The sequence below is a fragment of the Gopherus evgoodei genome, chromosome 3, assembly GCF_007399415.2.
Source record: "Gopherus evgoodei ecotype Sinaloan lineage chromosome 3, rGopEvg1_v1.p, whole genome shotgun sequence".
Lineage (NCBI taxonomy): Eukaryota > Metazoa > Chordata > Testudines > Testudinidae > Gopherus > Gopherus evgoodei.
Window position 1 is genome coordinate 219,991,089 of NC_044324.1, and position 26,466 is coordinate 220,017,554.

The window sequence follows — 26,466 nt, forward strand, 5'->3', positions numbered from 1 at the left end:
GGTCCTGCTAACACTTGTGCACATTCTTAACTTTATGAATGTGAATAGGCCCATTGACTTCAGTGGCACTATTCATATGCATAAAGTTAAGCACACATGTAAGTGTTTGCATGGTCCCACTGCAACTATGGCTACACTTGAAATTTCAAAGCGCCGCCATGGCAGCAATTTGAAGTGTGAGTGTGGTCAGAGCGCCAGCGCTGGGAGAGAGCTCTCCCAGCGCTTCACGTAAACCACATCCTCTACGGGTGTAGCTTGCAGGGCTGCAGCACTGATTACACTGAGGCTTTACAGCGCTGTATCTTGCAGCGCTTAGGGGGGTGTTTTTTCACACCCCTGAGCGCGAAAGTTGCAGCGCTGTAAAGTGCCAGTGTAGCCAAGGCCAGAGGGTACTGAAATTTGTGTTGTTTCAATCTTAATAGTTTGCATCCAGTCTTTTATACCCAAAAAAACAGCTGGTGGGTATATTTTGTTGCATCCAGGAGTCACAAAACTGTCAGGTTACAAAAGTTATTGCAGGAACTTAACTTGATATAATCAACAATATAAAACTTTACCTTTTTAAAGATTGGTTGATAGGTTGGTTTAGCTCACCTGAAATATTCATGTGGTGTTTCTTGTCATGTGAATAATTATTTTTCAGGTGTAATATCCACAGCCAAAGGGCATTAAGGAGTTAAAAAGTTGGATTTGATCCCTGGGTATTTTAAACAAAATCTTTTTCGAACTACATCACTCTACTTTATGTCTTTGTCAAGAGACATTGTCATGGCTACATTTTTATGTCTAGATTATATTACTGATTATTATTCCATAAACCATGAGAATTATTGCAGATTCTATATCCAAACCTATTTTAGCTGTCTGTCTGGGCTTAAATAAACATTTCATGCAGCACCTGTTTTATTTTATAGCTTTTGTAATCAAACTGGCAATTTGAAAGAGGAAGACCTTGAAGCATGTGAAGCAGTTGTCCTTCATCAGCTTCAGGGATTGTTGCAGAACACATTGAATGGATGCCTCTTACCTGAGAAAACACTTAATGACGGAGGTAGATCTACAGATGAAAAGCAAGTCAGGTATCATAATCACAAAACTAATGCAATCATACAATTAATGTTCTTACTCTTAATTTGGTTCTGAATGTTTCACAAAAAGAAAGCAAAATACAGGTCAAATCCTGAGTGACATTAAAATTTCAGAATTCCAAGAGGTGATCTACACACACTTCAATATCAGCCATGTGATTCTAAATTAGCAGAGTAAGCCGATTTTTTTTACTAGTCAGTTTTTAAAATCACTTCATTTGAGCTCTTCTCACTAAAAGGTTGTGCACCTATTTGCTTTTTACATGTAAAGTGTAAAGTTTTTTTTCTCATTTTCAATGAGACATTATATAGATTTAGCTCGGCCTTCCATTTGCATCAGCGAGAGATATGTGGCTAAAGTCCACTGGTCAACTTGAAAATGTACCGTTAAAATATGTCAATTACATAATACACCTCCCTAACCTAGAAAGGTAAGTGAACTGACTTTCAACAGCAGAAAGCTACTCTTTGGTTTGTCTCGTCATCATAGACTCTGCACTCTCAGGGAGAAGACTTGCACTGGATTCCCAGTGTATTGCAGCCCGGGCTGCGAGTTTAGTGAATTTCTCAACAGTGACTCCTTTTGCTGATTGAAGTTTAATACTATTCCTCTAAGGGATTTCATATACTCATCCTTTACTGTTTAAAAGGCGAGTGATTGCAATATGGAACCACGAGGATGTGGGGTATAAATTTGAGGAGTAAATAAGAGTTCTTACAAAGATGCAGAAGATGCAGATCTTTCTGGGGAGGAGAAGAGGAGGGAAACGCAGCTGCTTCTAACAGAGTGCTCAGTGTCTGGTTTATATGCAGTATCTGAAATACTATACAAAGTATCTTTCTAAAAAGCAAGATACATACACATACATAATCTGGTAATTCTGTTGAGAGCCCAGGTTGTGAAACGCATGGCCAGCATAGAGACATTTATTTGTGTCCTAGAAAGCATGATGCATTATTATAATCTTTCACTTTGCAGTGAAAGTTAGAATTAAATGGTGCAAACTGTTTCAGTTATAAACTTCTGTTTTCATATGTTTATGCCAGTTTTTAATAAAAACACCTTTTTGGGATAAAACTATTTATGTTTGCTCTTGGCTTCAAGCTGTTTGGAAACTGAGGAAAATTCTATCAGTCATTTTTGAGTTAAATAGAGGAAATAATACTAGTTTCACTTTAAAAAAACAACAAAATACTTCTTTATTAGACTAGACAATTAAAATTGACTGAAATTTGAAACTTAATTGGACATAGCCCTCAATGGTGAATAGTGTCTTTGCTGGATTTGTAAAAAATGGCTTGAAATTTAACAAAGTTATGATCATATTAAAACTCTGTGCTGAGTATGCTCATTTACAAGTGTGTACTTTCAGGTAGACTCACTGCCCCTGTGTGCTGCACAGGATGCATGCACTTAAATAAACAGATGAAGGGAACAGCAGTTGGTCTGTTTAGCATCTTCTTATATGGAGATATACCTATCTCCTAGAACTGGAGGGGACCCTGAAAGGTCATCAAGTCAGCCCCCTGCCTTCACTAGCAGGACCAAGTACTAATTTTGCCAGGGCCGCCCAGAGGATTCAGGGGGCTTGGGGTCTTTGGCAGCAGGGACCCCCAGCTTCGGCCGTAATTCAGCGGCGGGGGTCCTTCCGCCCCAGAGCGGAAGGGGCCCCCGCTGCCAAATTGCCACTGAAGAAGCTCCAGGGGCCCAGACCCTGCAAGAGTTTTCCGGGGCCCCTGGAGCGAGTGAAGGACCCTGCTCCAGGGGCCCCGAAAAACTCTTGTGGGGGCCCTCCGGGGCCTGGGGCAAATTGCCCCACTTGCCCCCAGGTGGCCCTGAATTTTGCCCCAGATCTCTAAGTGGCCCCCTCAAGGACTGCACTCACAACCCTGGGGTTAGCAGGCCAATGCTCAAACCACTAAGCTATCCCTGCCCCTAAATTTATATTTTTGACCAGCTTCAAGTCCCTTATTCATTTTTCTCCTCTCACTCATGCCCCTTCACCTCCCACCCCAGTAGAGTTTATTTGAATGTGTGATCATGTTTCACAGATACTCAGGCTTTGTATTCCAGCCACAGAAATTTGAAATTCATAGTCCTCCATTGCATCCCTGATTGGCCAGTCTTTGTCCTCTCTCCTCCCCAGTTGTGGGTTGGGATTTAAGGCCTATCCCTGGTTCCTTTAATGCAGAGGCTGGGATAACTAAATTGAAATTAAAATGGAACTTTATAGGAATGGACCTTAAAGGATGGACAGTTCAAATAAAAAAAAATATAACTTCTCAAGAAAAATTTAACTCTGTCACGATGCTTTTACTGGTCTGTAGCAAGGACAACAGAAGTAAAAAATATTAATTAAATTGCTTCACATATTGTTATGATTTGTTTTTAGTGTTTAAATATATAGTATAAAATCAACTCTGTATGCCATGTGACTGAGCTAAGATTGCTGCAGGAAACCTTTAGCTTTTGCAGTCCCTGATTTTTATTGTAACTGTGAACCCTTAATGGTTAATTATTTTGTATATACTATTGTAGAAGTCTAGAATGTTTCCTTTTCATGCACATGCCACAAGGCAGAGGAAGGTTTCATTAGTGAGATCATTTGCTGGCACAGAAACGAAAACAGAACTCCCTTCCCATGCCTTACTCCTAACGTTTATGCCCTAATCTCTAACATGAGTAAAGTTACAGGAATGCTTGTGTTTGCAGGATCAGGGCACTTATTAGCAGTGAAGTCCCATTCATTTCACAGGATTTAGTTGTCCTTTGGAGTCAGATACATCTCTGAGCTCTGATGTGTCGTTGCAGGATTTCCAAAGCTGTTTCTCAAGGAAATACACCTATAGCATTAAATGAAACTTGCCTCTTCTTGAATTTGTGAAATGTCTTTGGAATTGGAGCAATTTTTTTAAAATAATTTTTTTTTACCAGATGTAGTAGGGAATATTTTTCAATATATGGATTGTTGTGAAAAATGGAAAAGCCCCTTTTGCTCAAAAATCCCTGTAAGTGTGGATTTTGAAAAAGCTGCTGGAGAAAGAGGTGTTTCTTATCAGGCTGCTTAGTAGGGTAAGCAAAGTATTATTTGGGCCAGTTAGTTGCAGAAGGGAAATAGAACTCAAAACCTCCTGGCTCCCAACACCACACTTAATCCAGTATACCATGTGACTAGGAATATTTGTAAAGTGTGTATCAGTGCAGTAGAATGTTGCTAATTTATAGTAATGACTGGAAGGTCTATTATGGAACACTGAATTTTGCAAATTACCAAGTAAGATGTAAGGGACCAGCGTGTAGGTGGTGTGATCTAGCCATCACAGCTGGGTAGGGGTCCGCACATCAGGGATGGTAGTTGGTGGGCGGGGGTCAGAGGAATCATTAGAGCTGGTATTAGGAAGCAAGAATTGGGGTCAAAGTCAGGCCAGGGTGGAGACGGGAGACCAGAGGTTGTAGTATTAATAAGAGTGGGACTTTTCAGCTTGGAAAAGAGATGACTAAGGGGGGATATGATAGAGGTCTATAAAATCATGACTGCTGTGAAGAAAGTAAATAAGGAAGTTTTATTTACTCTTCCTCATAACACAAGAATGAGGGGTCACCAAATGAAATGATTAGGCAGCAGGTTTAAAACAAACAAAAGGAAGTATTTTTTCACACAACGCACAGTCAACCTGTGGAACTCCTTGCCAGAGGATGTTGTGAAGGCCAAGATTATAACAGGGTTCAAAAAAGAACTAGATAAGTTCATGGAGGACAGGTCCATCAATGGCTATTAGCCAGGATGGGCAGGGATGGTGTCCCTAGCCTTTGTTTGCCAGAAGCTGGGAATGGGTGACAGGGGATGGATCACTTGATGATTACCTGTTTCTTCATTCCCTCTAGGGAACCTGCCATCGGCCACTGTTGAAAGACAGGATACTGGGCTAGCTGGACCTTTGATCTGACCCAGTGTGGCCGTTCTTATGTTCTTATATGTACCAGGCTGGAACTGGTAGGCAGGAATCGGGATCAGAGTCAGGCCGGAGGTAGTGACCTGGGATCACAGGTAGTACTAAGCTAGAGTCAGGGTCAGGATGAGAAAAGAGAGCATTGATCAGGAGACCAGATGAGGTCTGGAGTTGCACCAGGCCCCAAATCTGTGGTGTTGACCAGCAAACTTCTTGGGGCACCTTCCAGAGTTAAACAGGGTTGCTGGCCAACCAGAGGGCTGCAGGATACTGTCATGCTGGGTCCCTTGGGTTGTACTTCCTGCAGCGCCTATTCTCCACAGTGCACCCTGGCTGTGGCTCAGCATGGCCTCCTAGAGGCACTGTGGGAAAGTCAGCCATCCCAAGCATTGCAGACTCAGGTTCTAGTCCCTGCAGCCTTACATAAGTGAACAAACTTCATAAATCCTCAATAAAGCATCCCACAGTCAAGCACATTGACAACTATACTTTAGTTTTAATAATCTCTGATAATTCTATATAGTATATTATTAAATGTACCCAGACTATGGCAACATCAGTGATTATGTGAGCACTAATGTTAGTGCACGAAGGAAGAGGTAATCAGAATAAAAGGAGTTATATTTATTTCATCTAAATTTGTAAGACAGGGAGGGCAAGGATTTGTCAAGTGTAAAGGGACAAAGTCTGTAGACACAGAAATGTTATTTTCCACTTTCCACGAGGATATTACAAATTGAGTTTTTAAAAAGTAATTAATAATATCTCATTGATTATACTGCACTAAACAAAAAGATATGAATAGTGTGGGCTGATTTTACATTTTATTGACACCCTATGTCTGTCATATTTACTGCATGTATGTCTGTTTTCCAGGCCTGATGTGCCATTGGATTTTGCCATGTTATGGGAACGTTTGTGCAAACACATTTTGTTCTTGAAAAAACACCATGTTTTGCTGAAGGAAGAAGTAAAAGAGATGTTTGGAACGTTACTGATTTCAGAAAAAAATGCACAAGGTCGCCAGGTTAGCACTTATGATCATTCAGCAGTTTTGCTTACTGGTAATCAAACTGTTCATGTGTGTGCACACAAATGTGTGTCTGTGGCTACAGCCTGAGGTTTTGGTGAAAAATAGAAATAAAAAAATTTTTTTTTACAAAGCCGTTTTAGACTTACAAATAGACATCAGCTGTCACAGTGGTCCCCTACCATGATTCTTGTGATCAGTGATCACTACTGTGAAAGTTTAATCTTTACTCTTTGCTCTTTCCCTTTCCCACTTGTGCACTGATAACAGCTATTTAGAAATATGCATACGTTTATAGGAATAAGCGATATTTGTATAAGCACCATTATACTGTAAAGTGGTGGCCACTTGTACCACTTTACCTGTACCAGTTTCTAAACCATTATGGTTCAGGTAGTGCAAAAATTGTTTAGAAAAGAAAGCCCCAAGGAAGCTGCAGCTTTATCAGCTATCACATTTTTGTCTTACCCTTTTTCCTTTAAAAAAAAACACCAGGAAATTCCATACCAAAAAATCAGTGCTTTAAAGTTGCAAGAATCAAGAAATGCCAAATTATATAACCATTTACTGTTGGTTTCTCAGGACCTCTATCTTATTCCATGTATTATCTATTTATAAATATATGCATTTGTTTGTAATCTCAGCAGAAGTAAAATATATAATGTGTAAATCAATGGCAATGTCTACATAGTAAATCATACTGGAAGAAAAAACAAACAAACATAAGTCACTAACCCCATCTGACATTTTTCTTTTATTTAAAAAAACCCGAGAATGTCAGAAAATAATTGCCATTCTTAATCAGACTCTGAGATAGTTGAAAGGTGGTTTGGGAGAAGAAAGAGGGGGTCTCCATTTATTTTCTTCATGGAATAAAGCATTTTAAAGACTTTCTTCAAGTTTTTCAGTAGGGCATCAGTATTCCCCGGCCCCCCAAAATCCATATTTTAAATTAAATAGATGTGCTGAAGTGGAACCAGGAAAAAAAAATCACAAGCCCATTATATCTCATTGTTCTCTGTTCATCAGTCTCTCTAGATTAATGGCTTTTCATTGTGAGTGATAGATTTTTTCTTTCTTAAAATAGCATTGTAATGCTTGGTATACTAAATTTATATGGACAATTTTACAAACAAGGCCATTGTGTACACTTTTAAAACTTTAATATATATGGCTATAAACCAGCTCCTTGTAAAAAGAGCTGGCAGTTTGATGGACCAGATACTTCCCCCACCAATCCTACCACAAATCTCGAGTAAACGGGCTTTGCACAGAGCCGTAAGAGGGGACAGAAGAATAGAATCCCCGCCCCTGCCCCAGCCTGGCAGCTTGGATTGGACTAGCTGTGTGGCAGCTTGGCTGTCTCTCAACCCAAGAACTGTAGTAATAGTTGGGGCTCTTGCACACCCTCTGCAGTTAAAGTGTTATTTTCATACCCTACGTGGTTTTCCCTCTGTGCAGCAGAGCATTGAGGTTCCATCTGTGACTGAGGATTTCTGTACTTGCTGGCAAGGACACGGAGACATTTGTCTGTATGTTGTGGTGACTTTTTAAAATTTAGTATTAATCATACATAGCTGTTATGTAATGCTTTGCATCTGTTGATCACAAAGCTTGTTACAAAAGAAGGTGAGAATCATTATCCCCACTTTACAGATGGGGAAATGGACACAAAGTTACGTGCCTAAGCATCCACAGCAGGCTAGTGTCAGATCAAGGAACAGAACCCAGGTCTCCTGACCTAGCCCTGTCTGCTAAACTGTACTGTTTTCTCTAGAGGAGATAGATCATTATTGTCATCCAGGATATCTCTCTTCTCTACCTTTAAATTATGAGTTTATAACAAGACTTCTTTGCATGAATCCACAATCAAAAATCAGCCCTTTGCACATCACAGAGAGCAGATATATTATGAAGGGTTAATCAGATTTAGATTTGTAATCAAATTTTTTTCTTAGATAGTTCATAGCTGAAAAAATAAACTGAACAAATAATTTACAAATCTTGGTTTTCCTCCTCATTTATGCAGTTTCCAGAGGTAACTGATTTTTTTTTTATTTCAATAAAATCATGACCCAAACAATAATGTTTAAGAGATTGGTACATTGGATCTTTATTTTAAATTGTAGTCAAGGTAATTGTACTTTTAAAAGAAATAAGGATAAATTGTTTGGCTTTCAGACTTGCAATGCACTTTGTCCGAGCAAGAGACCCAGTCAAGGGATATATCTTTGAACTGATAATAAATATATTTACAATATTTGTGGAGCTACTCTTATACCTTTTATATTTGGTTATGGCATTGAGGAAGATATTTCAATGAGGCTAGAACTTTGAGTGTATGATGACAATCAGGTGAGAATTTGAATAAAGATAGTAAAGAAAAAAGGATTTCTATTTAGAGTTCAGTAACATAAGAACTTTATTGCTCAACATATGCACTATAATCTGTTTGCTGTTGTGTTACATTGGTACCCATGTGTGCATGCATTTATTTTAGTATTATATCTACTAATCAGGTTAAATTCTTAAGGGAATTTATCTTCAGGATAGATTTACCTTGGAAACCTCTTATTTACAAGGAAATTGCACAGGACAATAGGCTTCCATGAAGTAACCTATATAAATAAGGATAAAATACAAAGGCACGCAGCTCATTAAATACAACACATACGTTAAAGCTACTTGGATTCCTGGAAATATTTAAACAACCTGCTATTAAATTCTTTAGAATGGAACATATTTTATGCTAAATTTTTATCCTGCCTCTACACACGCACCTGCATTTTGAAGTACAAATATCTACATGTTGAAAAAAAATCAAATATTTGCACTTAAAACTTCCAAATGGGCAAAAAGAGGCAGGTGGAGTTGTGATTTAATTATTTTGCCCATTGTGTGCACTTAGGATTCTTAATTATTAGGACTTTAAGATTAATACAGTTTTCAGGCCATTTTTGAAGTTTTACTGTGCTGACAGATGAAGATTCCACCAAACCATACATTGCTGGCTCCATGTATGGCATATTTTGTCACAGCATTGCTAAAACATCCAAGAGCATGAAAAGCCCTATCAGCATTCCAAATGTGCATATAAATCCACTCATGGAGGAACCCTATGGGCAGAGTTGGGAATGCTTTAAATGAGCATCCTGAACTTAAGGAAATTCCCCTCAGTCTCTGTACCCTTCCATCACACAACCAGCCCGCTCCTCATTCAACAGTCCTGATGGTCTCAGAAGTGTTTGGCTGTGACCAGTAAGCCTAATTTCCCTTCTAGCATCATGTCAGATGTTGTGATCTTCTGTTTTGACGTATTCTCTTCCTCTCCTTCATTTTTCTCCAACCCTAGGTTACCTTTGTCCAATTCCTCCATGTGGTCTCCGCCATTCAAAAAGTTGTGGAGTCTCCCTCTTCCTTCCTCCCTGTAGTGTTGCCCGGATTCCTTCCTTTCTCTCTTCTCCTCCCCGCACCCCCCGCATGTCTTACCATCCATTTCTTTGTCTCCCTCCCTCTCCCTATCCCCTGCCATGGATGTTTCCTCTTTCATTGCCATATACTTTGAGAATACCTGATGCTCCTTTTGTGGCTTTAGGGCTAGTTGTAGGGAGTTTTCCTCGGACGGGACTCTCCCTTTTTCTTTTGGTGGTCTTTGAGGGCATCTTGACCTTGAAACTTCAGGGTTTGACTTATGAAAGAAACTTTCTAACAAGTATTTCTGATAGAGTTGTTCATACTCAGTTACACTCCTGTAAATATAGGAATAATGCAGCTTATTTTAGAACATGCACCATCTTTTTAGCCTGATGTAGATCCTACCAGACTTTGGTTAAGAAGGCCTTTCTCCAGAAAAGCTGGAGACCCTAATAAGGGTGTGAGAGTTTGGTCCCTGCTGGTCCAAGCATCAGCCCTTGTGCTTTAGGAAGCCATCCCATTTTATCTGAATTCCTAAATGTAATATTTAGTTTCCGTTTATTACTTGTGAATGATAATTTGGAATGGTTTAACAATACTTTACTGGAGGCAGAAAAGGTCACAGTGAAGGAAGGTGGCCATATTGGTAAAAAAACAAACAAAAAAACCCAACCACTTGGTTTAAAGGGGAAGTGAAGGCAGCTACAAAAAATAATTATATAATATTAACATATGAAGAAAGGGGGAGTTGAATATAAATAAGAAGTTAGCAATTGTAGGAAACTGATAGGAGAAGTAAAAGGACACGAGAAATCTATGTCCAGCAGAGTTAAGGACAAGAAGAAGGAATTTTTAGAAATATATATTGGGAACAAAGAGAATCTAACAATGGTATTCATCCATTACTAAATGGAAAGGTTAGAAATATTAATAATAATGTAGAAAAGGCTGAAGTGTTCAATAAATATTTATTATGCATTTGAGTAAAAAATAGATGACATAGTTATCTCGTATGATAACACTTTCTATTTGTCTGCTATCTCAGGAGTAGGTTAAGCAGCAGCTGCTAAAGTAAATGTTTTTAAATCAGCAAGTCCAGATAACTTGCATCCAGGAGTTTTAAAAGAGCTGACTAAGGAGTTCACTGAAGCATTAACGTTGATTTTCAATAAGTCTTGGCCCAATGTGGAAGATCCAGAAGACAGGAGGAAAGCTAGTGTTGTGCCAATATTTAAAAAGGGTAAACAGGATGATGTAGTTAATTTCTAGGCCTGTTAGTCTGACATCTAACCAGGGCAAGATAATGGAGTGGCTGATACGGGACTTGATTAATAATGAATTAAAGGAGGTTAATATGATTAATGCCCAACCAACATGAGTTTATGGCAGATAAATTTTGTCAAATTTGATATCTTTTTTTATGAGATTACAAGTGTGGTTGATAAAGATAAATGTGTTGATCTAATATACTTCTACAAGGCATTTGAATTAGTACTCATGACATTTTGACTTCAAAAAACTAAAAAGATCTAAAATTAACATGGTACACATTAAATTGTGGCTAATAGGTCTCAAAATGTAATTGTAAATGGGGAATCGTCATTTGATGGGTATGTTTCTAACAGAGTCCCACAAGGATTGGTTCTTGGCCCTGCAGTATTTAGCGTTTTTATTAATGTCTTGGAACAAAACATAAAATCGTCACTGATAAAACTTTCAGATGACACAAAAATTGGGGGAGTGATAAATAAAAAGAGGACCAGTTGCTGATATAGATTGATCTGGATTATTTGATAAACTGGGCGCAAGCAAACACTATAGGTTTTCCTGTGGCTAAATGTATACATCTAGGCACAAAGAACCTACCATACTTTTATGATAGGAGACTCTGTCCCTGAAAGCAATGACTCTGAAAAAGATTTGGTGGGATGAGGGGAAGAGAGAGTGAGAAGGGATAAAGAGCTCAATCTTACTCATTTTAACAAAGAAGGTTAAAAGGTGACTTGATTAGTCTATAAGTATTTACATAGGGAATAAATATTTAATAACGGGCTCTTCAGTCTAGCAGAGAAAGGTCTAACATGGTCCAATGGCTGGAAGTTGAAGCTAGACAAATTCAGAGGCATATTTTTTTTTGTTTAAACAGTGAGAGTAATTAACCACTGGAACAATTTACCAAGGGTCGTGGTGGATTCCCCATCACTGACCATTTTTAAATCAAGATGGGATGTTTTTCTAAACATTAAGATCCAGGAATTATTTTGAGGAAATTCTATGGCCTGTGTTATACAGGTCAGATTAATTGATCATAGTGGTCCCTTCTGGCCTAGAATCTGTGATAGTGCACATGTCCATCAGTAACAGCATAAAATATATTACTAGTAGAACTTTTATGTCAGTTGAATTGCTTCTGATATAATACATTAGATTTGCATTGTGATGGGCTCTCAATTGGAAACAAGTCTGTCTTTTCAGTAATAAAAATATTTTGTGACCCTGGCTATATAACCTAATTTTTATTTTTAACATTAACAAAAAGCAATCATTTAGAATTTCTCTGATTTGTGTTGATGTGCTTTTGTTGTTTTCACGCATTGAAATTGTGTGCATGAGGTTAATTTAAAAAACAAAATAAAACCTTCACTGAAAGTTATTTGCTTATGACTCAAAAAGAGCCATTGTGGTCTCTTGGGTAAATAGCGGGTTAAGAAAAAAAGCAAATGAGTAATATTTACCTATGGGACCTGAGTGATGCTAGTTGGAGCCATTTCATTCTCACAGGTAAACATATAAAGAAAGTCACGAAATCTAGGATTACTTCCATGAGACATTAGTTCAGATCCTTGGAGGCTCCCTCATTTATTGAACCATTAGATAATTAGAGATTTGAATCTAGTAAGATTTGCAGAATCAGGACACTAATTTGCACACGATATAATAAAAATACTTAACAGATGGAGGGAGGGAAGAAAATGGAAACAATGCTCTATATTGATAAAAGGTTCATTTGAAAATACTTTTTAAACTGTTATTTGCTTGTGTGTGTGTGTGTGTGTGTGTGTGTGTGTGTGTGTGTGTGTTGTGTACTTGATTTTAAGTTTTGGATCAAATCCATTTTTGAGTTATACAACCAAAAATTAAAAATATGTAAATTTCCATTTTAAAAAGCTTTTAATGCTCAGAAATAACTTACTTTTTAAAAAAGTGCTAAACTTGCTTGTGAGAATGCTTTTAGCTCGGAGCCTTTTTTTTTTTTTTAGCAATTATAGCCTTCTGGGAAAATGTAGGTTTTAATTAAAGATAGAAAAAGCAAAAAAGAAAGCTAATAGATTCTTAACTATAGAGATATGAATGGTGCTGCTGAAATACATATGAATACACAAGACAGAATAAACTGTCTGGGGACAATCAATAATACTATACATTTAGAGCCTGAACCAAAGCCCATTTCAATAAGTGGAAAGACTCCCATTGACTTCAGTTGGGTTTGGCTCAGGTCCTTCAGCCCCAAGTACATTGGGTTAGGTATAATTTTATCTAATCTTATTTTATTTGTAGTTTAAAACAATTTAGGTAAACTCTAAGCGTGGTCCACCTGGCCAAAGTGGATGAGGAAAAATGCTTCAAAATCCACTTAGTCTGAAACAATTTTAAAATATTGTAACAATATTTCTGGCCTAGCATAGGTGATGGCGCACTGTATTTTCTTTACTTAATGGGTCACTCATCAATGACAAAACACTGATGATTTCTGGAAAATGTATTGCTTAAAAAAAAAAGGTGTTGTTAGTTTTGTGTTAGGAATTAAATTAAACTATGAAGTAAAGTAACAGCAATTTAACTCAGAGATAATTTAATATCTAACAACAAATATCCTGGCAACAGATTATATTGTTAAGTAAAGATTAACCTTCATTTATGTTGAAAAAGAATGTAGTTCTGAGACTAAGGATAATAGCGTGCTGCAGTTATTTTTACGTATTTATTTACTTTATTTATTTTAAATGCTGTAGGTTACGCTGTTATTGAGAGAGGTCCTTCCAGAAGAGTGTGATGATAGGTCATCTATTCATAGTAATGAATCATCTTACCGCTTGCCATCAATTCTGAATGACAATGGGGAAATAAAGCAAACAAAACACGCACAATGGCTTGACAGCATTGGTACAAGGGAACAAGGTAACTAGTGTTAAAAGATCCACAGAAACAAATGCATTCAAAGTTATTGTCATTCTCGGTGTCTCAAGATATATGTATAAAATATAATACCAAAGTCTGTAGAAAACTGTGTGGATTACTGCAGTTCTGATGAATAAAAAAATTTCTTTTTTGTATTTACCGTGGGGTAATATAACATGCTCAAATGTCCACTAGAAGTAATTATTATTTCTGTTCACTTATTTTAAATGAGCATTCTATAATGATTAGATTTCTATTTTTCCTTTTTAAATGTAAGTTAGAAACGTAAGCCCTGTGTTGAGGTCAGTCTACCATTTATAAAACACATTTTGCCATATCAAAATTAGGTAAATGTCGTTTACTTATAAATCTAGATTGGGGAATAGACTTTTTTTTTCTTTTTTCATTTTTGGAAGTGAAAAATCCATGACAAAAAAAGCTGCATTGCATTTTCGAAGTTATGAATTGAATACGTTTATAAAAGTCTGGTTAATATCTTTAGCTAAAGAAAAGTAATGTAATGTAGTCTGTTGCGATGACTAAAATATGGTAACTTGCTTGGCATGCGTTCAGAGCATTCCTTACATGAAAGACTAAAAGAGACAGGCAGTTAGGATGCAGTCCTCTTTACAAAGCAAACATAAACAAATTGAGTCAGATCTCCTAAATTCCTGCTAGTCTGACCCAGGGAGGAGAGAGATACTTTGATTTAAACTAATTAATTTTCCAGTATAATGTATACTATTGCTCTTGGACTATTGGGCAAGACTGTAGTGTTTCCAGGTTTTGTTTTTTGTTGTTGGTTTTTTAAAAATCTCTTTAGGACTTAACATTATTTAAGATATTTGGTTAGCTCACTGCTTTCTCTGGAAGCTACACAGAGACACAGTAGCATCATATTTGACTAAAGTTCACAGTAGGCTCCTCTTTTAAGAACCGTAATGGACAGTTTAGATCAATAAATAGGAGAGAACAAAAGTGAAAAATTAAAGGGAATATGGCTTAAAAGAAAACAAACCAGTCTGATCATTGTGGCTTTGAAATGTGTTTTCATTATTGTGTGTTCACATACAGAAGTCACAAGCTGGTGTGAAGATGAGAGCAAGGAAGAAAGCTTGGCAGAAAAGATTCCTATTACAGGTAAAAGTAATGGCTGCATAATAGCCTCAAATACAGTATTCAACTTTATTATATAAACAAAACATTGCATTTCAGTGGTTTGTGGATCCACTAATACTGAGTAAATTCTGCTACTACGTACTGAGCACAGAGATTAAACATAAGATCATAAAGTACACGCTTATGTTAACATAAACCAAGATGGAAAAATAACAGTGCCTATTTAATTCCTTGTAATCATGTTATACATTTAAACCATGTGAATATCCTCTGTCATTTAGCCTTTGAGGTCTTAGTATCGGTGTTACAAAGGTCAGTCTCCATGGGGAAGATCCAGTAATTATATGGCAAACTACAGATGTTTCTGATTTGATTCTTTTCTTTTCTGTAGTAATTGAACATGTATCATTAGAATAAGAGCAGAAAAAACTGTGCTAGACAGGAAATGCTGCTTGTGCCTCTGTTATAAAGGCTGTCTGGTAATTTAAACATTTTATCAATAAGATTTATCAAGACGTGCTAAGATCTCCCTGTAGCAACTGTATTGTGCTTGTTTAGATGGAATTTGAAAAATATCATTACTTTTTTAGTTTTAAGGTATCAATAGCATACACCAGTATTCAGGACAGAACTTGTATTTGTAATCTGTCTAAATGTATTACTTTATTTTGTAAAGTGTGGACTACTTCATTATAAATTCAAGTGTATGGTTCAATGTTTATGCAGGTGTATATACAATGATATGGAGGTGATGAGGCATACATGTGCATATACAATATTTGTTGGTGGTTTTCTGGCCTGTTTTTTTAAATATAAAAACAGTGTTCTTTCATAAGGAGAACAACTCATGTTTCTGTGGAGGTTTTTTTACATTTCTTTCGTGAACCCTGTTTTATAGCTCAAATATAAAGACTTACTCCTTGTGTTCCAGGATTTCACCCTAAGAGTGGTTTCCCTTTATTAAACAAACAAATTAAAGGTATGCTTTGATCTTTTTCCATTTTGAAGAGAGGGGAAAATACCTAAGCTTACTGGCTTTGTGTGCTGTTTTTCCCGTCCTGTATCCAAACATGGCTTTGTTTTTTAACAGAATAACTGAACTGAATTTTAGAGAGGAAAAAACAACACACAGTTTAGAAACCTTCAACTTTAACAGAATTAATGTGTAGCCTCAAAATGACAAATGCACTTCGAAAACGTGAGTGGGTGGTTAGTTAAACGTACTAAGATTCACATTCTGAGTTCACTATTTCTCCTGAAAAGAGTGGATGATATTACTAACACATAGACCAGTGTAAAGAATGGTCATTTTCTCTATGTAATTACATCACTAATAACTCCTTGAGGAGAACACAGAATCCTGAATTTGCATCTTAGCAGTTCGAGAACCTTTCAGTTTACTTTTCAGTTTCTTTTCTTTTTAAGGTACATTTGTTGTGAGGTCTGAAAGGCTTTGTACAATAGATTCCTCTGGGGTAAAGGTGCCTTCCAAGTACCATCCTATTTAAAAGACTCTTTGGATTGGGGTCCAGTCTTGCATACTACTGACCCAAGTATGGAGTCAATGTGCTAGCATCCAGCACTCCGGGGGCGCTGGGTAGATCAAAGACTGGGCTGCTGTGTTGCAAGTGCAGGCAAAATCAGACGTACCTCTTTGTGCAAGCAGACACTCTTCATGTTTTTCTTATTAAATGTTGGAGTCGCATATAAACAAAAACAAATATTACTATTTCTCTCTTTGTGAAACTGCTGAGAAGCTTTAATCAATATTCAAATACTAAAATACTGGAAAAATCATTTTAGTAAATTGACCCCTGTGCTTTACAAGCAGTTCATGCCAATTGAGGCCTTGCTTTCCACACCAGTTCCAGCCTGATTTCGTCAACTAGTGTTCTGTCATTTTCTCAGAGCATGAGATATGGGAGGGATAGCTCAGTGGTTTGAGCATTGGCCTGCTAAACTTACTAGGGTTGTGAGTTCAATCCTTGAGGGGGCCATTTAGGGATCTGGGGCAAAAATTGGTCCTGCTAGTGAAGGCAGGGGGCTGAACTCCATGACCTTTCAAGGTCGGTCCCTTCCAGTTCTTGGAGAGTGGTATATCTCCAATTATTTATTTATTTATATGCCATTTGAAAGCTAGGTTACTTCTTACAGATGCGATACATCTTCAACCCATGATCTACCACAGGTTTCAGCTGGCCTTTGTTGATTTCCTGACCCTTCTGGTAGTTTTTTAATAAAGTACCTGTAAGTTTTGTCTGTCTGCTTGTCCTTTTACACTCTGAGCTTTGTGGCCCTGGAACACTGAGCCCACTTGATGCCTAGACTAGAATTTTCAGACTGGCTTTATGAGAAAAAATTTTGAGCTCAGATTAACCTTTTTTTAATGGTTAATGTCTCTGATACTTTGTTACAGTTTTTCTGTACTACCTATACTGAGCTTAATGCGTCCAAGCTCAGTCTTGAATACTCCGTTCACCACTTTTCGATGGGGATTCATTGCAACAAGGTGTTGAGACCTTAGAAGCACTTGAGGCTTTGGGGAATCGTAGCTCTTGGTGGTCTTTTTGCCCTTACTGCCAATATTGAGTGGAGGGGCTTCAGCATGTTTTTTATGAAGTCTGTGTTGAAACTTCATGGTTACCTGACAAAGCTCCCGGGCAGTTTGTTTTATTCCTCTTGTTCTGCTTTTGTTCCAAAATGTTCTCTTCGCCCTTGCCACCTGTGAAGGAGTGTCTGTGGCTTCAGAAAGATGAGTGTGACTGCTATATACTCTGGCTTGGAGTCAAGTGTGATGTGTGTGGGTGCTAGGGGTGACCCAGAGATAATCTGTTTTCATGAAGAGCACCTTAAGCCTCCTAGTGGTAACCTGAAAGTGCTTCATAGGATTCGTCTTTTAAACAGAGGCCTCAGTTGTTCTGCTCCACTGAACAATTGGACCTAACTTCCCAATAGGACCAGCCGGTCCACTTCAACTGTCCACATTGAATCTAAGATCTCCTAAGTGTGTAAATGCTTTGATACCATCAGCACATTGCCACACCAGGGTGAAGGTGCTGAGCTCTGACTCAGTGAATGAGGCATCACTTCCATGAAAGTACCAAATACAGAAGGTACCATGTGAGAGCCAGACACCTTCTGATGCATCACTGTAGAAGCTCCAAACTGGAGCTGCAGGATACTCCTCTCCAGGTGTAGCAATTAGAGATGAAGTTAAGGAATCTTGATACCTTGTTGAGTGAACTGTTAAGTGCGTTAGGTTCGCTAGTTTTAGTATCTCAGAAATAATAGTACCATCTCAATACCTTGAGAGCACCATCAGAAATTGCTGGCCAGGGCACAGAAATTGATTAATCAACTCAGGCAGAGTCATTCTTTGTGCCAAGACCCTTTGGACCATGAGACTGAAAGTCTTTCTGCAGCTGGTGTAGATTCTTTAGAGTGGGATGAGGGGTATGTTTCTGAAGTTAATGAGTGCTCTTTGGACACGGATGAAGCTGTTTTTATCTCTACAGCAAAAGATCAGCAAAAAAGTGACCCTGCTCTAATGGGTTTGTTTTTCTAGCAACTTTTAAAGAAGCTAACTAAGACAAATGGACTTCATTTAGTTACTGTCCAGGTACCTCAGGTGCCAAGATTGACTAGTACCTGGATGAGGAGCCCACTTTGAATGGGATTGCTGTGACTTCCCATCCTATTCTTCATGAGTTTGCTGGAGAACTTTTGAAAGGCGCCTTGGATCTCCTTCCCTTGTCCTGGTTGATTGCGGAAAAAATATACCTTATCTGAGAAGACTTCCAGCTGTATCTTCCACTCCGCACACACATTCGTGATTGAGGTAGCTATTGCCAATGGGAAGAACAGTTGAACTCACAGCAGTGTGCCAAAATCCTGAACTTGATGATGGGATTTCTTTGATAATCAGGTTTACTGTTCTGCAGCTACTACCAGGTCTGTGTGATCAAAGGGCAGATCATGCTAGGAAGGAGGTTGTTGATCTGTCTTGGCAATAGGTAAAATCATACTTTGGTGTGAACAATAGTTATCAGAGCTGCTTCCAGGCCCATCAAGATAAATTTGGGGCCTGGTACACCATGTTCGGTAAGGCCCCACCCCCTCCCATTTCACCCCTACTATACACTGAGCTTTAGGGCTGATGGGTTAAATAACAGACATTACAGATGTTTTGGGGGCCCTGATTCAATTGTCACCCCTTTCCACACTACTTGTCAGAGCTGGCTGCTTCCTCAGGATTAGATGCCCAGAAGTATTCATGTTTGCAACAGATTCAGAAAAACCTTGAGGGCCTTCCATTCCTTTTAGAACATAAGAATGGCCATATTGGGTCAGGCCAATGATTCAGCTAGCCCAGTACCCTTTTCCAACAGTGGCCAATGCCAGATGCTTCAGAGGAATGAACAGAACAGGGCAATCATCAAGTGATCCATCCTGCATCATCCAGTCCCAGCATCTGGCAGTCAGAGGCTTAGGGACGCCTAGAGCATGGGGTTCCATCCCTGACCATCTAGACTAATAGCCATTGATAGACCTATCCTCCAGGAACTTAGCTAATTCTTTTTTGAACTCATTGGCCTTCGTAGAATCCCCTGGCAGCAAGTTCCACAGGTTGACTCTGCATTGTGTAAAGTAGTACTTCCTTTTGTTTGTTTTAAACCTCCTGTCTAAGAATTTCATTTGATGTCCCCTGGTTATTGTGTTATGGAAGGGGTAAATAACATTTCCTTATTCATTTTGTCCACACTATTCATGATTTTTTAGACCTCTATCATTTTCCCCCTTAGTCATCTCTTTTCCAAGCTGAAAAGTCCCAGTCTTTTTAATCTCCATATGCTTAATCATTTGTGTTGCCTTTCTCTGTTCCCTTTCCCAATTCTAATATATCTTTTTTGAGATGGGGTGACCAGAACTTCACACAGTATTCAAAGTTTGGGTCTATCATGGATTTATGCAGTGGCATTATGATATTTACTGTCTTATTATCTATTCCTTTCCCAGTTGTTCCTAGCATTGTTAACTTCTTTTACTGCTTCTGTACTTTGAGCCAATGTTTTCAGAGACCTATCCACGAGGACTCCAAGATCTCTTTCTTGAGTGGTAACAGTTAATTTAGACCCATCATTTTGTATGTATAGTTGGGAATGTTTTCCAATATGCATTACTTTGCATTTATCAACATTGAATTTCATCTGCCATTTTGTTGCCTACTCATTTTGTTGTGAGATCCCTTTGTAACTGTTTGCAGTCTGCTTTGGACTTAACTTTGAGAGATTAGCTCAAGGTTGCTTTTCAGAAGGCAATAGAGACTAACCCACTCAGTGTTCTCTGGGCTCGCAGTGTCCTCATCCTTCTCCCATGAGGAAAGGAAAAGGCACCTGCTAAGAAGATGTCCGCATTCAGAGCTGCCCATTACCTCCAACTTTTTTCTCAGGTCCTCTGGCTCAAGAGCAGTTGCAGAAGCCAAAACAGACTAGGTCCCCTTTCTCAAGGCATCAGTAAACCAAATAGTTTTCAAAGGGTTCCATAGCAGTTAGCCAGTCAGCCATTCTCAGTAGTCTGCTGGAACCTTTATTTCAGAAAGAAGCTTCAAGCTGTCTGCTTCTGATGGCCCTAGTTATGATGGATGCCTCACACTTTACCCTGTTCTTCCTCCTGGAAAAACTGCTGTGCATCTGTCAGGAAGTGATACTGCATGAAATCAAATCTCTCCAAAGAGAGAGTGCCTCTCTGGGTGGCAAACCCTGCGTTGTGGAGAAGATGTGAGCAATTCACCTGCCCCTCCATGATAGTAGAAGTGGGCTTTTTAAACCCTTCTCGAAAGGAGAAAATTGAAGGTTTTTACATGGAAAGTCATTTTCCTGAGAGCCTTGACTTAAGCTCACAGAGGGCCATGTTATAATACCCTTCTACTAAGTAGCTCCTTACTCCACTTGGACTACTTATGGCATAAGGTATTATACTGCATGAGCAAGCGAATCAGCCTGGCCCAGAATGAGTAAACTTTTGGATCTAATAGGGGATATTTCCACTGCAAGAAAAGACCTGCCGCACGGCCACAGCTGGCTCAGGTCACATGACTCAGGCTCATGGGGCTAAAAATTGCAGTGTAGATGCTCTGTCTCAGGCTGGAGCCCAGGCTCTAAAACCCTGTGATGGGGGCAGGTCTCAGAGCCTGGGCTTCAGCTCAAAGAGCAATATCTACACTGCATTTTTTAGCCCCGGAGCCCAAGGTGGCCAGGTTCCGAGACTCGGCGCTGCAAGTTTTTTACTGCAGTGCGGACATACCCATAGTGACTGATCCATATTATATCAGGTTGTACAAGGATAAACTGGTGGATGCTATGGATTCATCCTCCATTCTAGTTTCTTTCGTAAAGATTTTCACCTTAGAGAGACTGTCAAATATAGGCTTTGTACTTTTTTTTGGTGGCTGCTTTATGAAGCATATAAAAGACTTGAAACATAGAGAATATTAAATCTGTTATCTTGGTTTTGCTGGAGGACTGCATGGAGGTCTTGTTTGTGCCTTGTGAGCCGACTCTGCGCCTAATTGAAGGGCCAGGATTGTTCAGTCTTTAACAAAGATAGCATCTCTCCCAAATGTTTGATTGTGTCTTTGAGTTAAATAGATATTAACAAAGATTCAAAGAGTTTGAATATAAATTACTTCCTGATTCCAGTCATCAGATTTTACTTGTTGGCATCTTGAATGTCATAATCCTTCTGTTCTCCAGGTATCTTTACAGTCTTCTCAGATAGAGTAAAAAAGACCTGAATTTCTAATGTAAGAATAGGCAGGGGGAAAAAAATCTTTAAAAAAAAAAATAAATTTTTTTTAGGCCTTCCTCTCACATCCTAAAGAAGATAAAAGGGCACAAATCCAGTTTTGTTTTGCTTTTCAGGTTGCCTTTAATGAGCCAATCATCCTGCCAACTTTTTTCCCATGCCTGCACATCCTTCTTGGTGAGATCCTTCTTTGAACGTGAAGTTAAAAGGTTCTTGGGGGGTTCTAGTTGGAGTGGACTACTAAAGGCTTTAATAAGTCTTCCCAACTTTTTTTGTTTCATTTGATATCATTTCATTAGGAATCGCTGTTATGAAAAAGTTTATATGTAAATGACTGCGGATTGCATTTTTTTACTGTTGTGCTCTGACAGTCCTGCAGTGGAAAGGTCAGGGCACACATACTATCTAGAGAAGTTTTACCTGCTAGCTGCAGGAGTGTTTTGGTACAAGGCATGCGGGTCTTCCTACGTATCTTTGAGAAACGCTGAAAGTATGAACTTAGTTTTGAAATCTAGGCAGAAATGCCTGTTAGATCTTGCAGTCTTCTCCCAAGTGTTTTTTTTTTTTAACTCTCTCTTGGGATTTTTTGAATTGGTCAGTCTTTGAAAGTTTTTGCTTTTGTGAGAGCATGTCCTTTAAACTTTGTCAGTTTATGCTTCTTGTTATGTTTAGAGTTATCTTATATCTCTCTTCATTAAAATAAAAATCCCAAACAGATGCTTTCATGTTTCTTTGTTGGGTATTGGCCTGCTTTTGGACACTGTTGAAGTGTTTTATCAGTGTTTTAATGCTGAGATTTCCTTCAGCTCTATATTCTCCAGAGAGTGAATTCTGTGATTGATATTTTTTTAAAAAGGGGAAAATATTTTCCTCTAACTTTTCTTCTTTGAAGGTGTCACATAAGATTCTTATTTGCGGACCCATTTCCCATCAGAGTTTTGGAAATATTCTCACCCTGTGTGTTTGTCTCTCTCCCTGCCTCTATATTAAGGGAATTTAGTGCTTGTAAAAGGGTATTGGATTGACAACACAAAGTGCTCCCCACAAAACAGCACAGACAGCAGCTGCACACATTGGGGAGCACACTTCTACCAGGGTTAGGGTAGATAATAGTGTGTGGCGATTTAATCCTTGACTACACTTTTTGAGACTACCAAGAATGTAACAATCACAATCAGTTGTGGTTTGTGTAGCACCTAGCAAAGCGGAAGCCCAATCAAGCCCTTAAGTGCTACTGTAATATAAACAATAATTATAATAGTATATACGTTATTATAGATCATTATATATGATCTATAATAATTAACAAGGTAACTAAAGCTGTAACGTTTGTCAGTGGTTTCCGATAGTGTTAATTTCAAGGGATGATTAACTTTGAAGGTGACTATTTAGATATCAAGATTGCTAACTGATATTGACCAAAACATGCAAGAAAGGAGAAAGATAATCATGTTACCAAGAAGAACTATTGTAAGTGACATTTCATTTGGATACCCCAAAGGGGTGGAGATTGGTGTGTGGACACAGCTTGCTGAAATACCACTGCTTCCCCCACTCTTCTTCCCCCCCCCCCAATTTTACCTGTGTTTGTGTGTAGTTTTAGTTAATGTTATTGCACAGTAGTGGTGACCCCCATAAACACCCTGACTTTGCTGATCTAGTTTACAGTTTTATGGTAAGTATGAGTGAGGGTTGGAAAGTGTGTGTGTGTTTTGCTGAGAGATTGTGTTGATTTGTGCAGGCGGTAAATGAGTGGGGTGTGCTGCGGTGAGGGGCTACATGTGTTTGGGATTATTGTGAGTGGTGGTGGTATATGGGTGGATTTGAAAAGCTATGGCAGTTTATTCTTTCCTCTGGGTCCTAATCATGTTGTCCTGCTGTGTGCCCGAGGGATTTCCACTTCTCACGTACAAGGAAGGAGGGATTAGTGTCAGCCACTTCTGCAGCAGTGTCCCCCACCACCCTGCTCTGTGTGGGATCAGGAATCTGCACAAGGGGAGTGGCAAGCAATAAACAGGTACAGCTGGAGGATATGAACTTTGTTCCCCAGCTGGGCTTCCATAGTTACACCAGAAAGGATATGATAGCCCTAACCTTCCACAGCCCTCCCCGCTTTAAAGGGGGTCTTGGGAAAGCTATCAGTTAAGGAGGTCCTGGTAGTGTGGCTTCATTGTTGTGGCAACTGACAGACTGGGGGCTCCAGGGATCCCATGTCAGGGCTGAAGCACAGAGCCTATGGAGGGGTGATCCCTGGGCTCCATGGAATCCCCAAGAATCAGTAGTCTTTGAATTCTGTTGGGGACAGAACATATATCCCACTCCTTCACCCTCCACCTTACAGAACAATTTGGAAAGAATTCCTTGTGGAGATGCTCTGTTTTCCTCTCCGTTTTGCCCTTTCATGGATTTTTCTTTTGTGAAAAGTTGTCTTTTGGCACTATGGTAATTAAGTATTAAAGTTGTACAATTAAGCACTGAAAAGGCAGGAGAAGCAAAAGTGAATGTGCAGCCTTAACTCTGCCCCCTGTGTGTGTGTCTGTATGGTTAATGATACTCTTTAAATTGATAGTTGCATGTTACCTAAGATACACACACACTTTAAGTTTCTAACAAGTATTGTATATAAGGGTTTAAGGAGAAGCGTGCTATTACATCATTGAAGGCGCCATTGTAGTGCAGATCGTTGAGTGCTCTTTTTACATTTTTGCTTTTGTTGACTTTTGAGTGCTGTTCAGCCTAGTGTTATGTTAGCTTTTTGCATTTCATAGGTTTTGATTTAGTTGAGGGACTTCTGCCACATGATATCATTAGTGTGCTAGACTTAGAGTTTTAGCCCAAGAGAGCAGCGCAGACTTTGGTTTTAGATAGTGTTTCATACTATCCCAACGCTTGCTTTCCTGTACTCAAGCTGTTCTTCAATACAATGAATAAGAAACGTATTGGGACAATGATTATGCTGGAAAATACAGCAACCGTTACCTGTTTAGCAGTAGTCCACATGTAGCCTTAGATATGATGATCTGTTTTACTGGGGAATCGTGATTGCCAACGGTGGATTATTTTCCAAGGGACAATGTTGAACTAAGCCACAATTCTATAAGGAACGCAACAATTGAGTCTTTTTCTGGCTGCTGTTAGATTTTGTGCCTTTACATTGCATTAATTACCGATGTTTTGTCACACTGACGAAACACTACAAATGAATATAATTATTACTACTTACTTGCACTGCGATAAACCCTGTTGGCTAGGGATCAAGGCCACATTGTATTAGGAACTTGTACGCTTGTAATAAGACATTTCCCATAACAGCCTACAGTATTGGCATATGACAAGAGACAAGTGGATTCCACAACCAAGTGGGAGTTAAGATGAGGTGTGAGCAAAGCTATCATGTTTATATAATAAGCATCAGCAACTGCCTGCCCCCCCTCCTCCCATCAGATGTTTTGTAGGCATCGCAGCAGAGATGGGTTTTAAGGAAGGATTAGAAGAAAGATCACGTAGTGGATTTAGATTAAGATTTAGATTTTAAAGGGACTTCTCACATTCGTAACGGGTGAGGTGCAAGAAAGTACACACATGCTTGTGGAAAACATGGGCAATGAAAGCTGGTAACAGTAGGGCAAGAGTGTGGATTGATGGCACAATATTGTATTAGAAATGAAAAGCAGGGCAGAGCTAAGCTATGAAGAGTCTTAAGGGTGAAGGACAAGTAGTTTGTGTTTGATGTGATGGAGGAGAGGAAGCGAATGAAGCGATGCAAAGAATGGCTGAAGGGTCTGGTGAGGGTGGTAAGATTGCAAGTGCTGATGCTAGAGCAGTGCAGAAGGCAGTACTCAAGATGCAAGATGTTCAAGGTCTAGACTTGAGTTTTAATAGTGTGGGCAGAAAAACGAGGCTGGAATTTTGAAAGGTTGCACAGGAAGATGGAGCAGCAAATAGAAGTGGCTTGTATGTGTGGATAAAAAGAGATATGCAAGTCAAAGATGAAGCCCATCTGACAACCGTTATGAGACAAGAGAGGGGAGGAGATGGGTGAGAGAAGAACAAGGGCCCGTTTTTGACTGTCTAAAGTTTCAATTCATGGCTAGACATTATGATGAGATATTAAAGACTGGTTAAAAAGAGTTTGAGCAGATGGAGGGTGGTTTGGAGCAGAGAAGTAGATTTCAGTCATCAGGGCAAAGATTGTGGTTGAAGCTATAGTTGCAGATATCCTCCAAAGATGAGGTGCAAAAGCTTTAAAGGAGGGAGCCTAGGATGGAGCCATATGGGACTCCCACCAAAAGAGAGAGAGAGTAGATGAGGACCCACCAAATGAGGCAATGAAAGAGGTGTGAGGAGAACCATAAGATGGTAGAGTTGCAAAAGTCCCCTGCTCCTCTCCCCCATTTGCTCCTTGGCATTTAAAAAGTTCCTTTGAACCTGGATAAGTGTTGGGGTTTCTTTGCAGAATTTCAGCCTGAAATGAGGAATATTCTAGGTCTAGCACTCCAGCCTTCCCCAGCACTCATACCAAATCTTCTAAGAATGTCCAAAAAAGCATATTTACCTTAATACGTAGTGCTCGCTGACCTGTGGTGGTGATACAATTATGCTAATATAGAAGTAAAGGTCTTCATGGGAAGATGTAAAGATTTGAACCCATCCAACCTATTTGTATCCTGCTTGCTCAGTATATGGTTAAAGCTGCTGTTAATATCCCTGGCTACTGCTATTAGATGATGAACTGTCGGAACTACTTTTTATTAGAACTTCAATCGGAGTTAAGAGGTCTGGAAAAATGACACTGAGCTGCAGTTGCTTTGCTGGTGAGAATAGTTAATTGAGCAATCAGAAGTCTTCCCTCCCGTCCCCCCAAATCTATGTTCCATGGAT

At 39.0% G+C, this 26,466-nt stretch overlaps 1 protein-coding gene across 3 annotated transcripts in view; it reads left to right on the forward strand.

Annotated features, from left to right (window-relative positions):
- Window positions 1-26,466, forward strand: part of KIZ (kizuna centrosomal protein) — a 103,047-nt gene that overhangs the window by 59,783 nt on the left and 16,798 nt on the right. For all 3 annotated transcript variants that reach the window (XM_030558123.1, XM_030558126.1, XM_030558125.1), the window contains exons 8-11: window positions 915-1,079; window positions 5,916-6,066; window positions 13,497-13,662; window positions 14,737-14,802. In XM_030558123.1, the coding sequence (XP_030413983.1) occupies window positions 915-1,079; window positions 5,916-6,066; window positions 13,497-13,662; window positions 14,737-14,802 (548 nt within the window). The remainder of the gene's footprint in view (window positions 1-914; window positions 1,080-5,915; window positions 6,067-13,496; window positions 13,663-14,736; window positions 14,803-26,466) is intronic.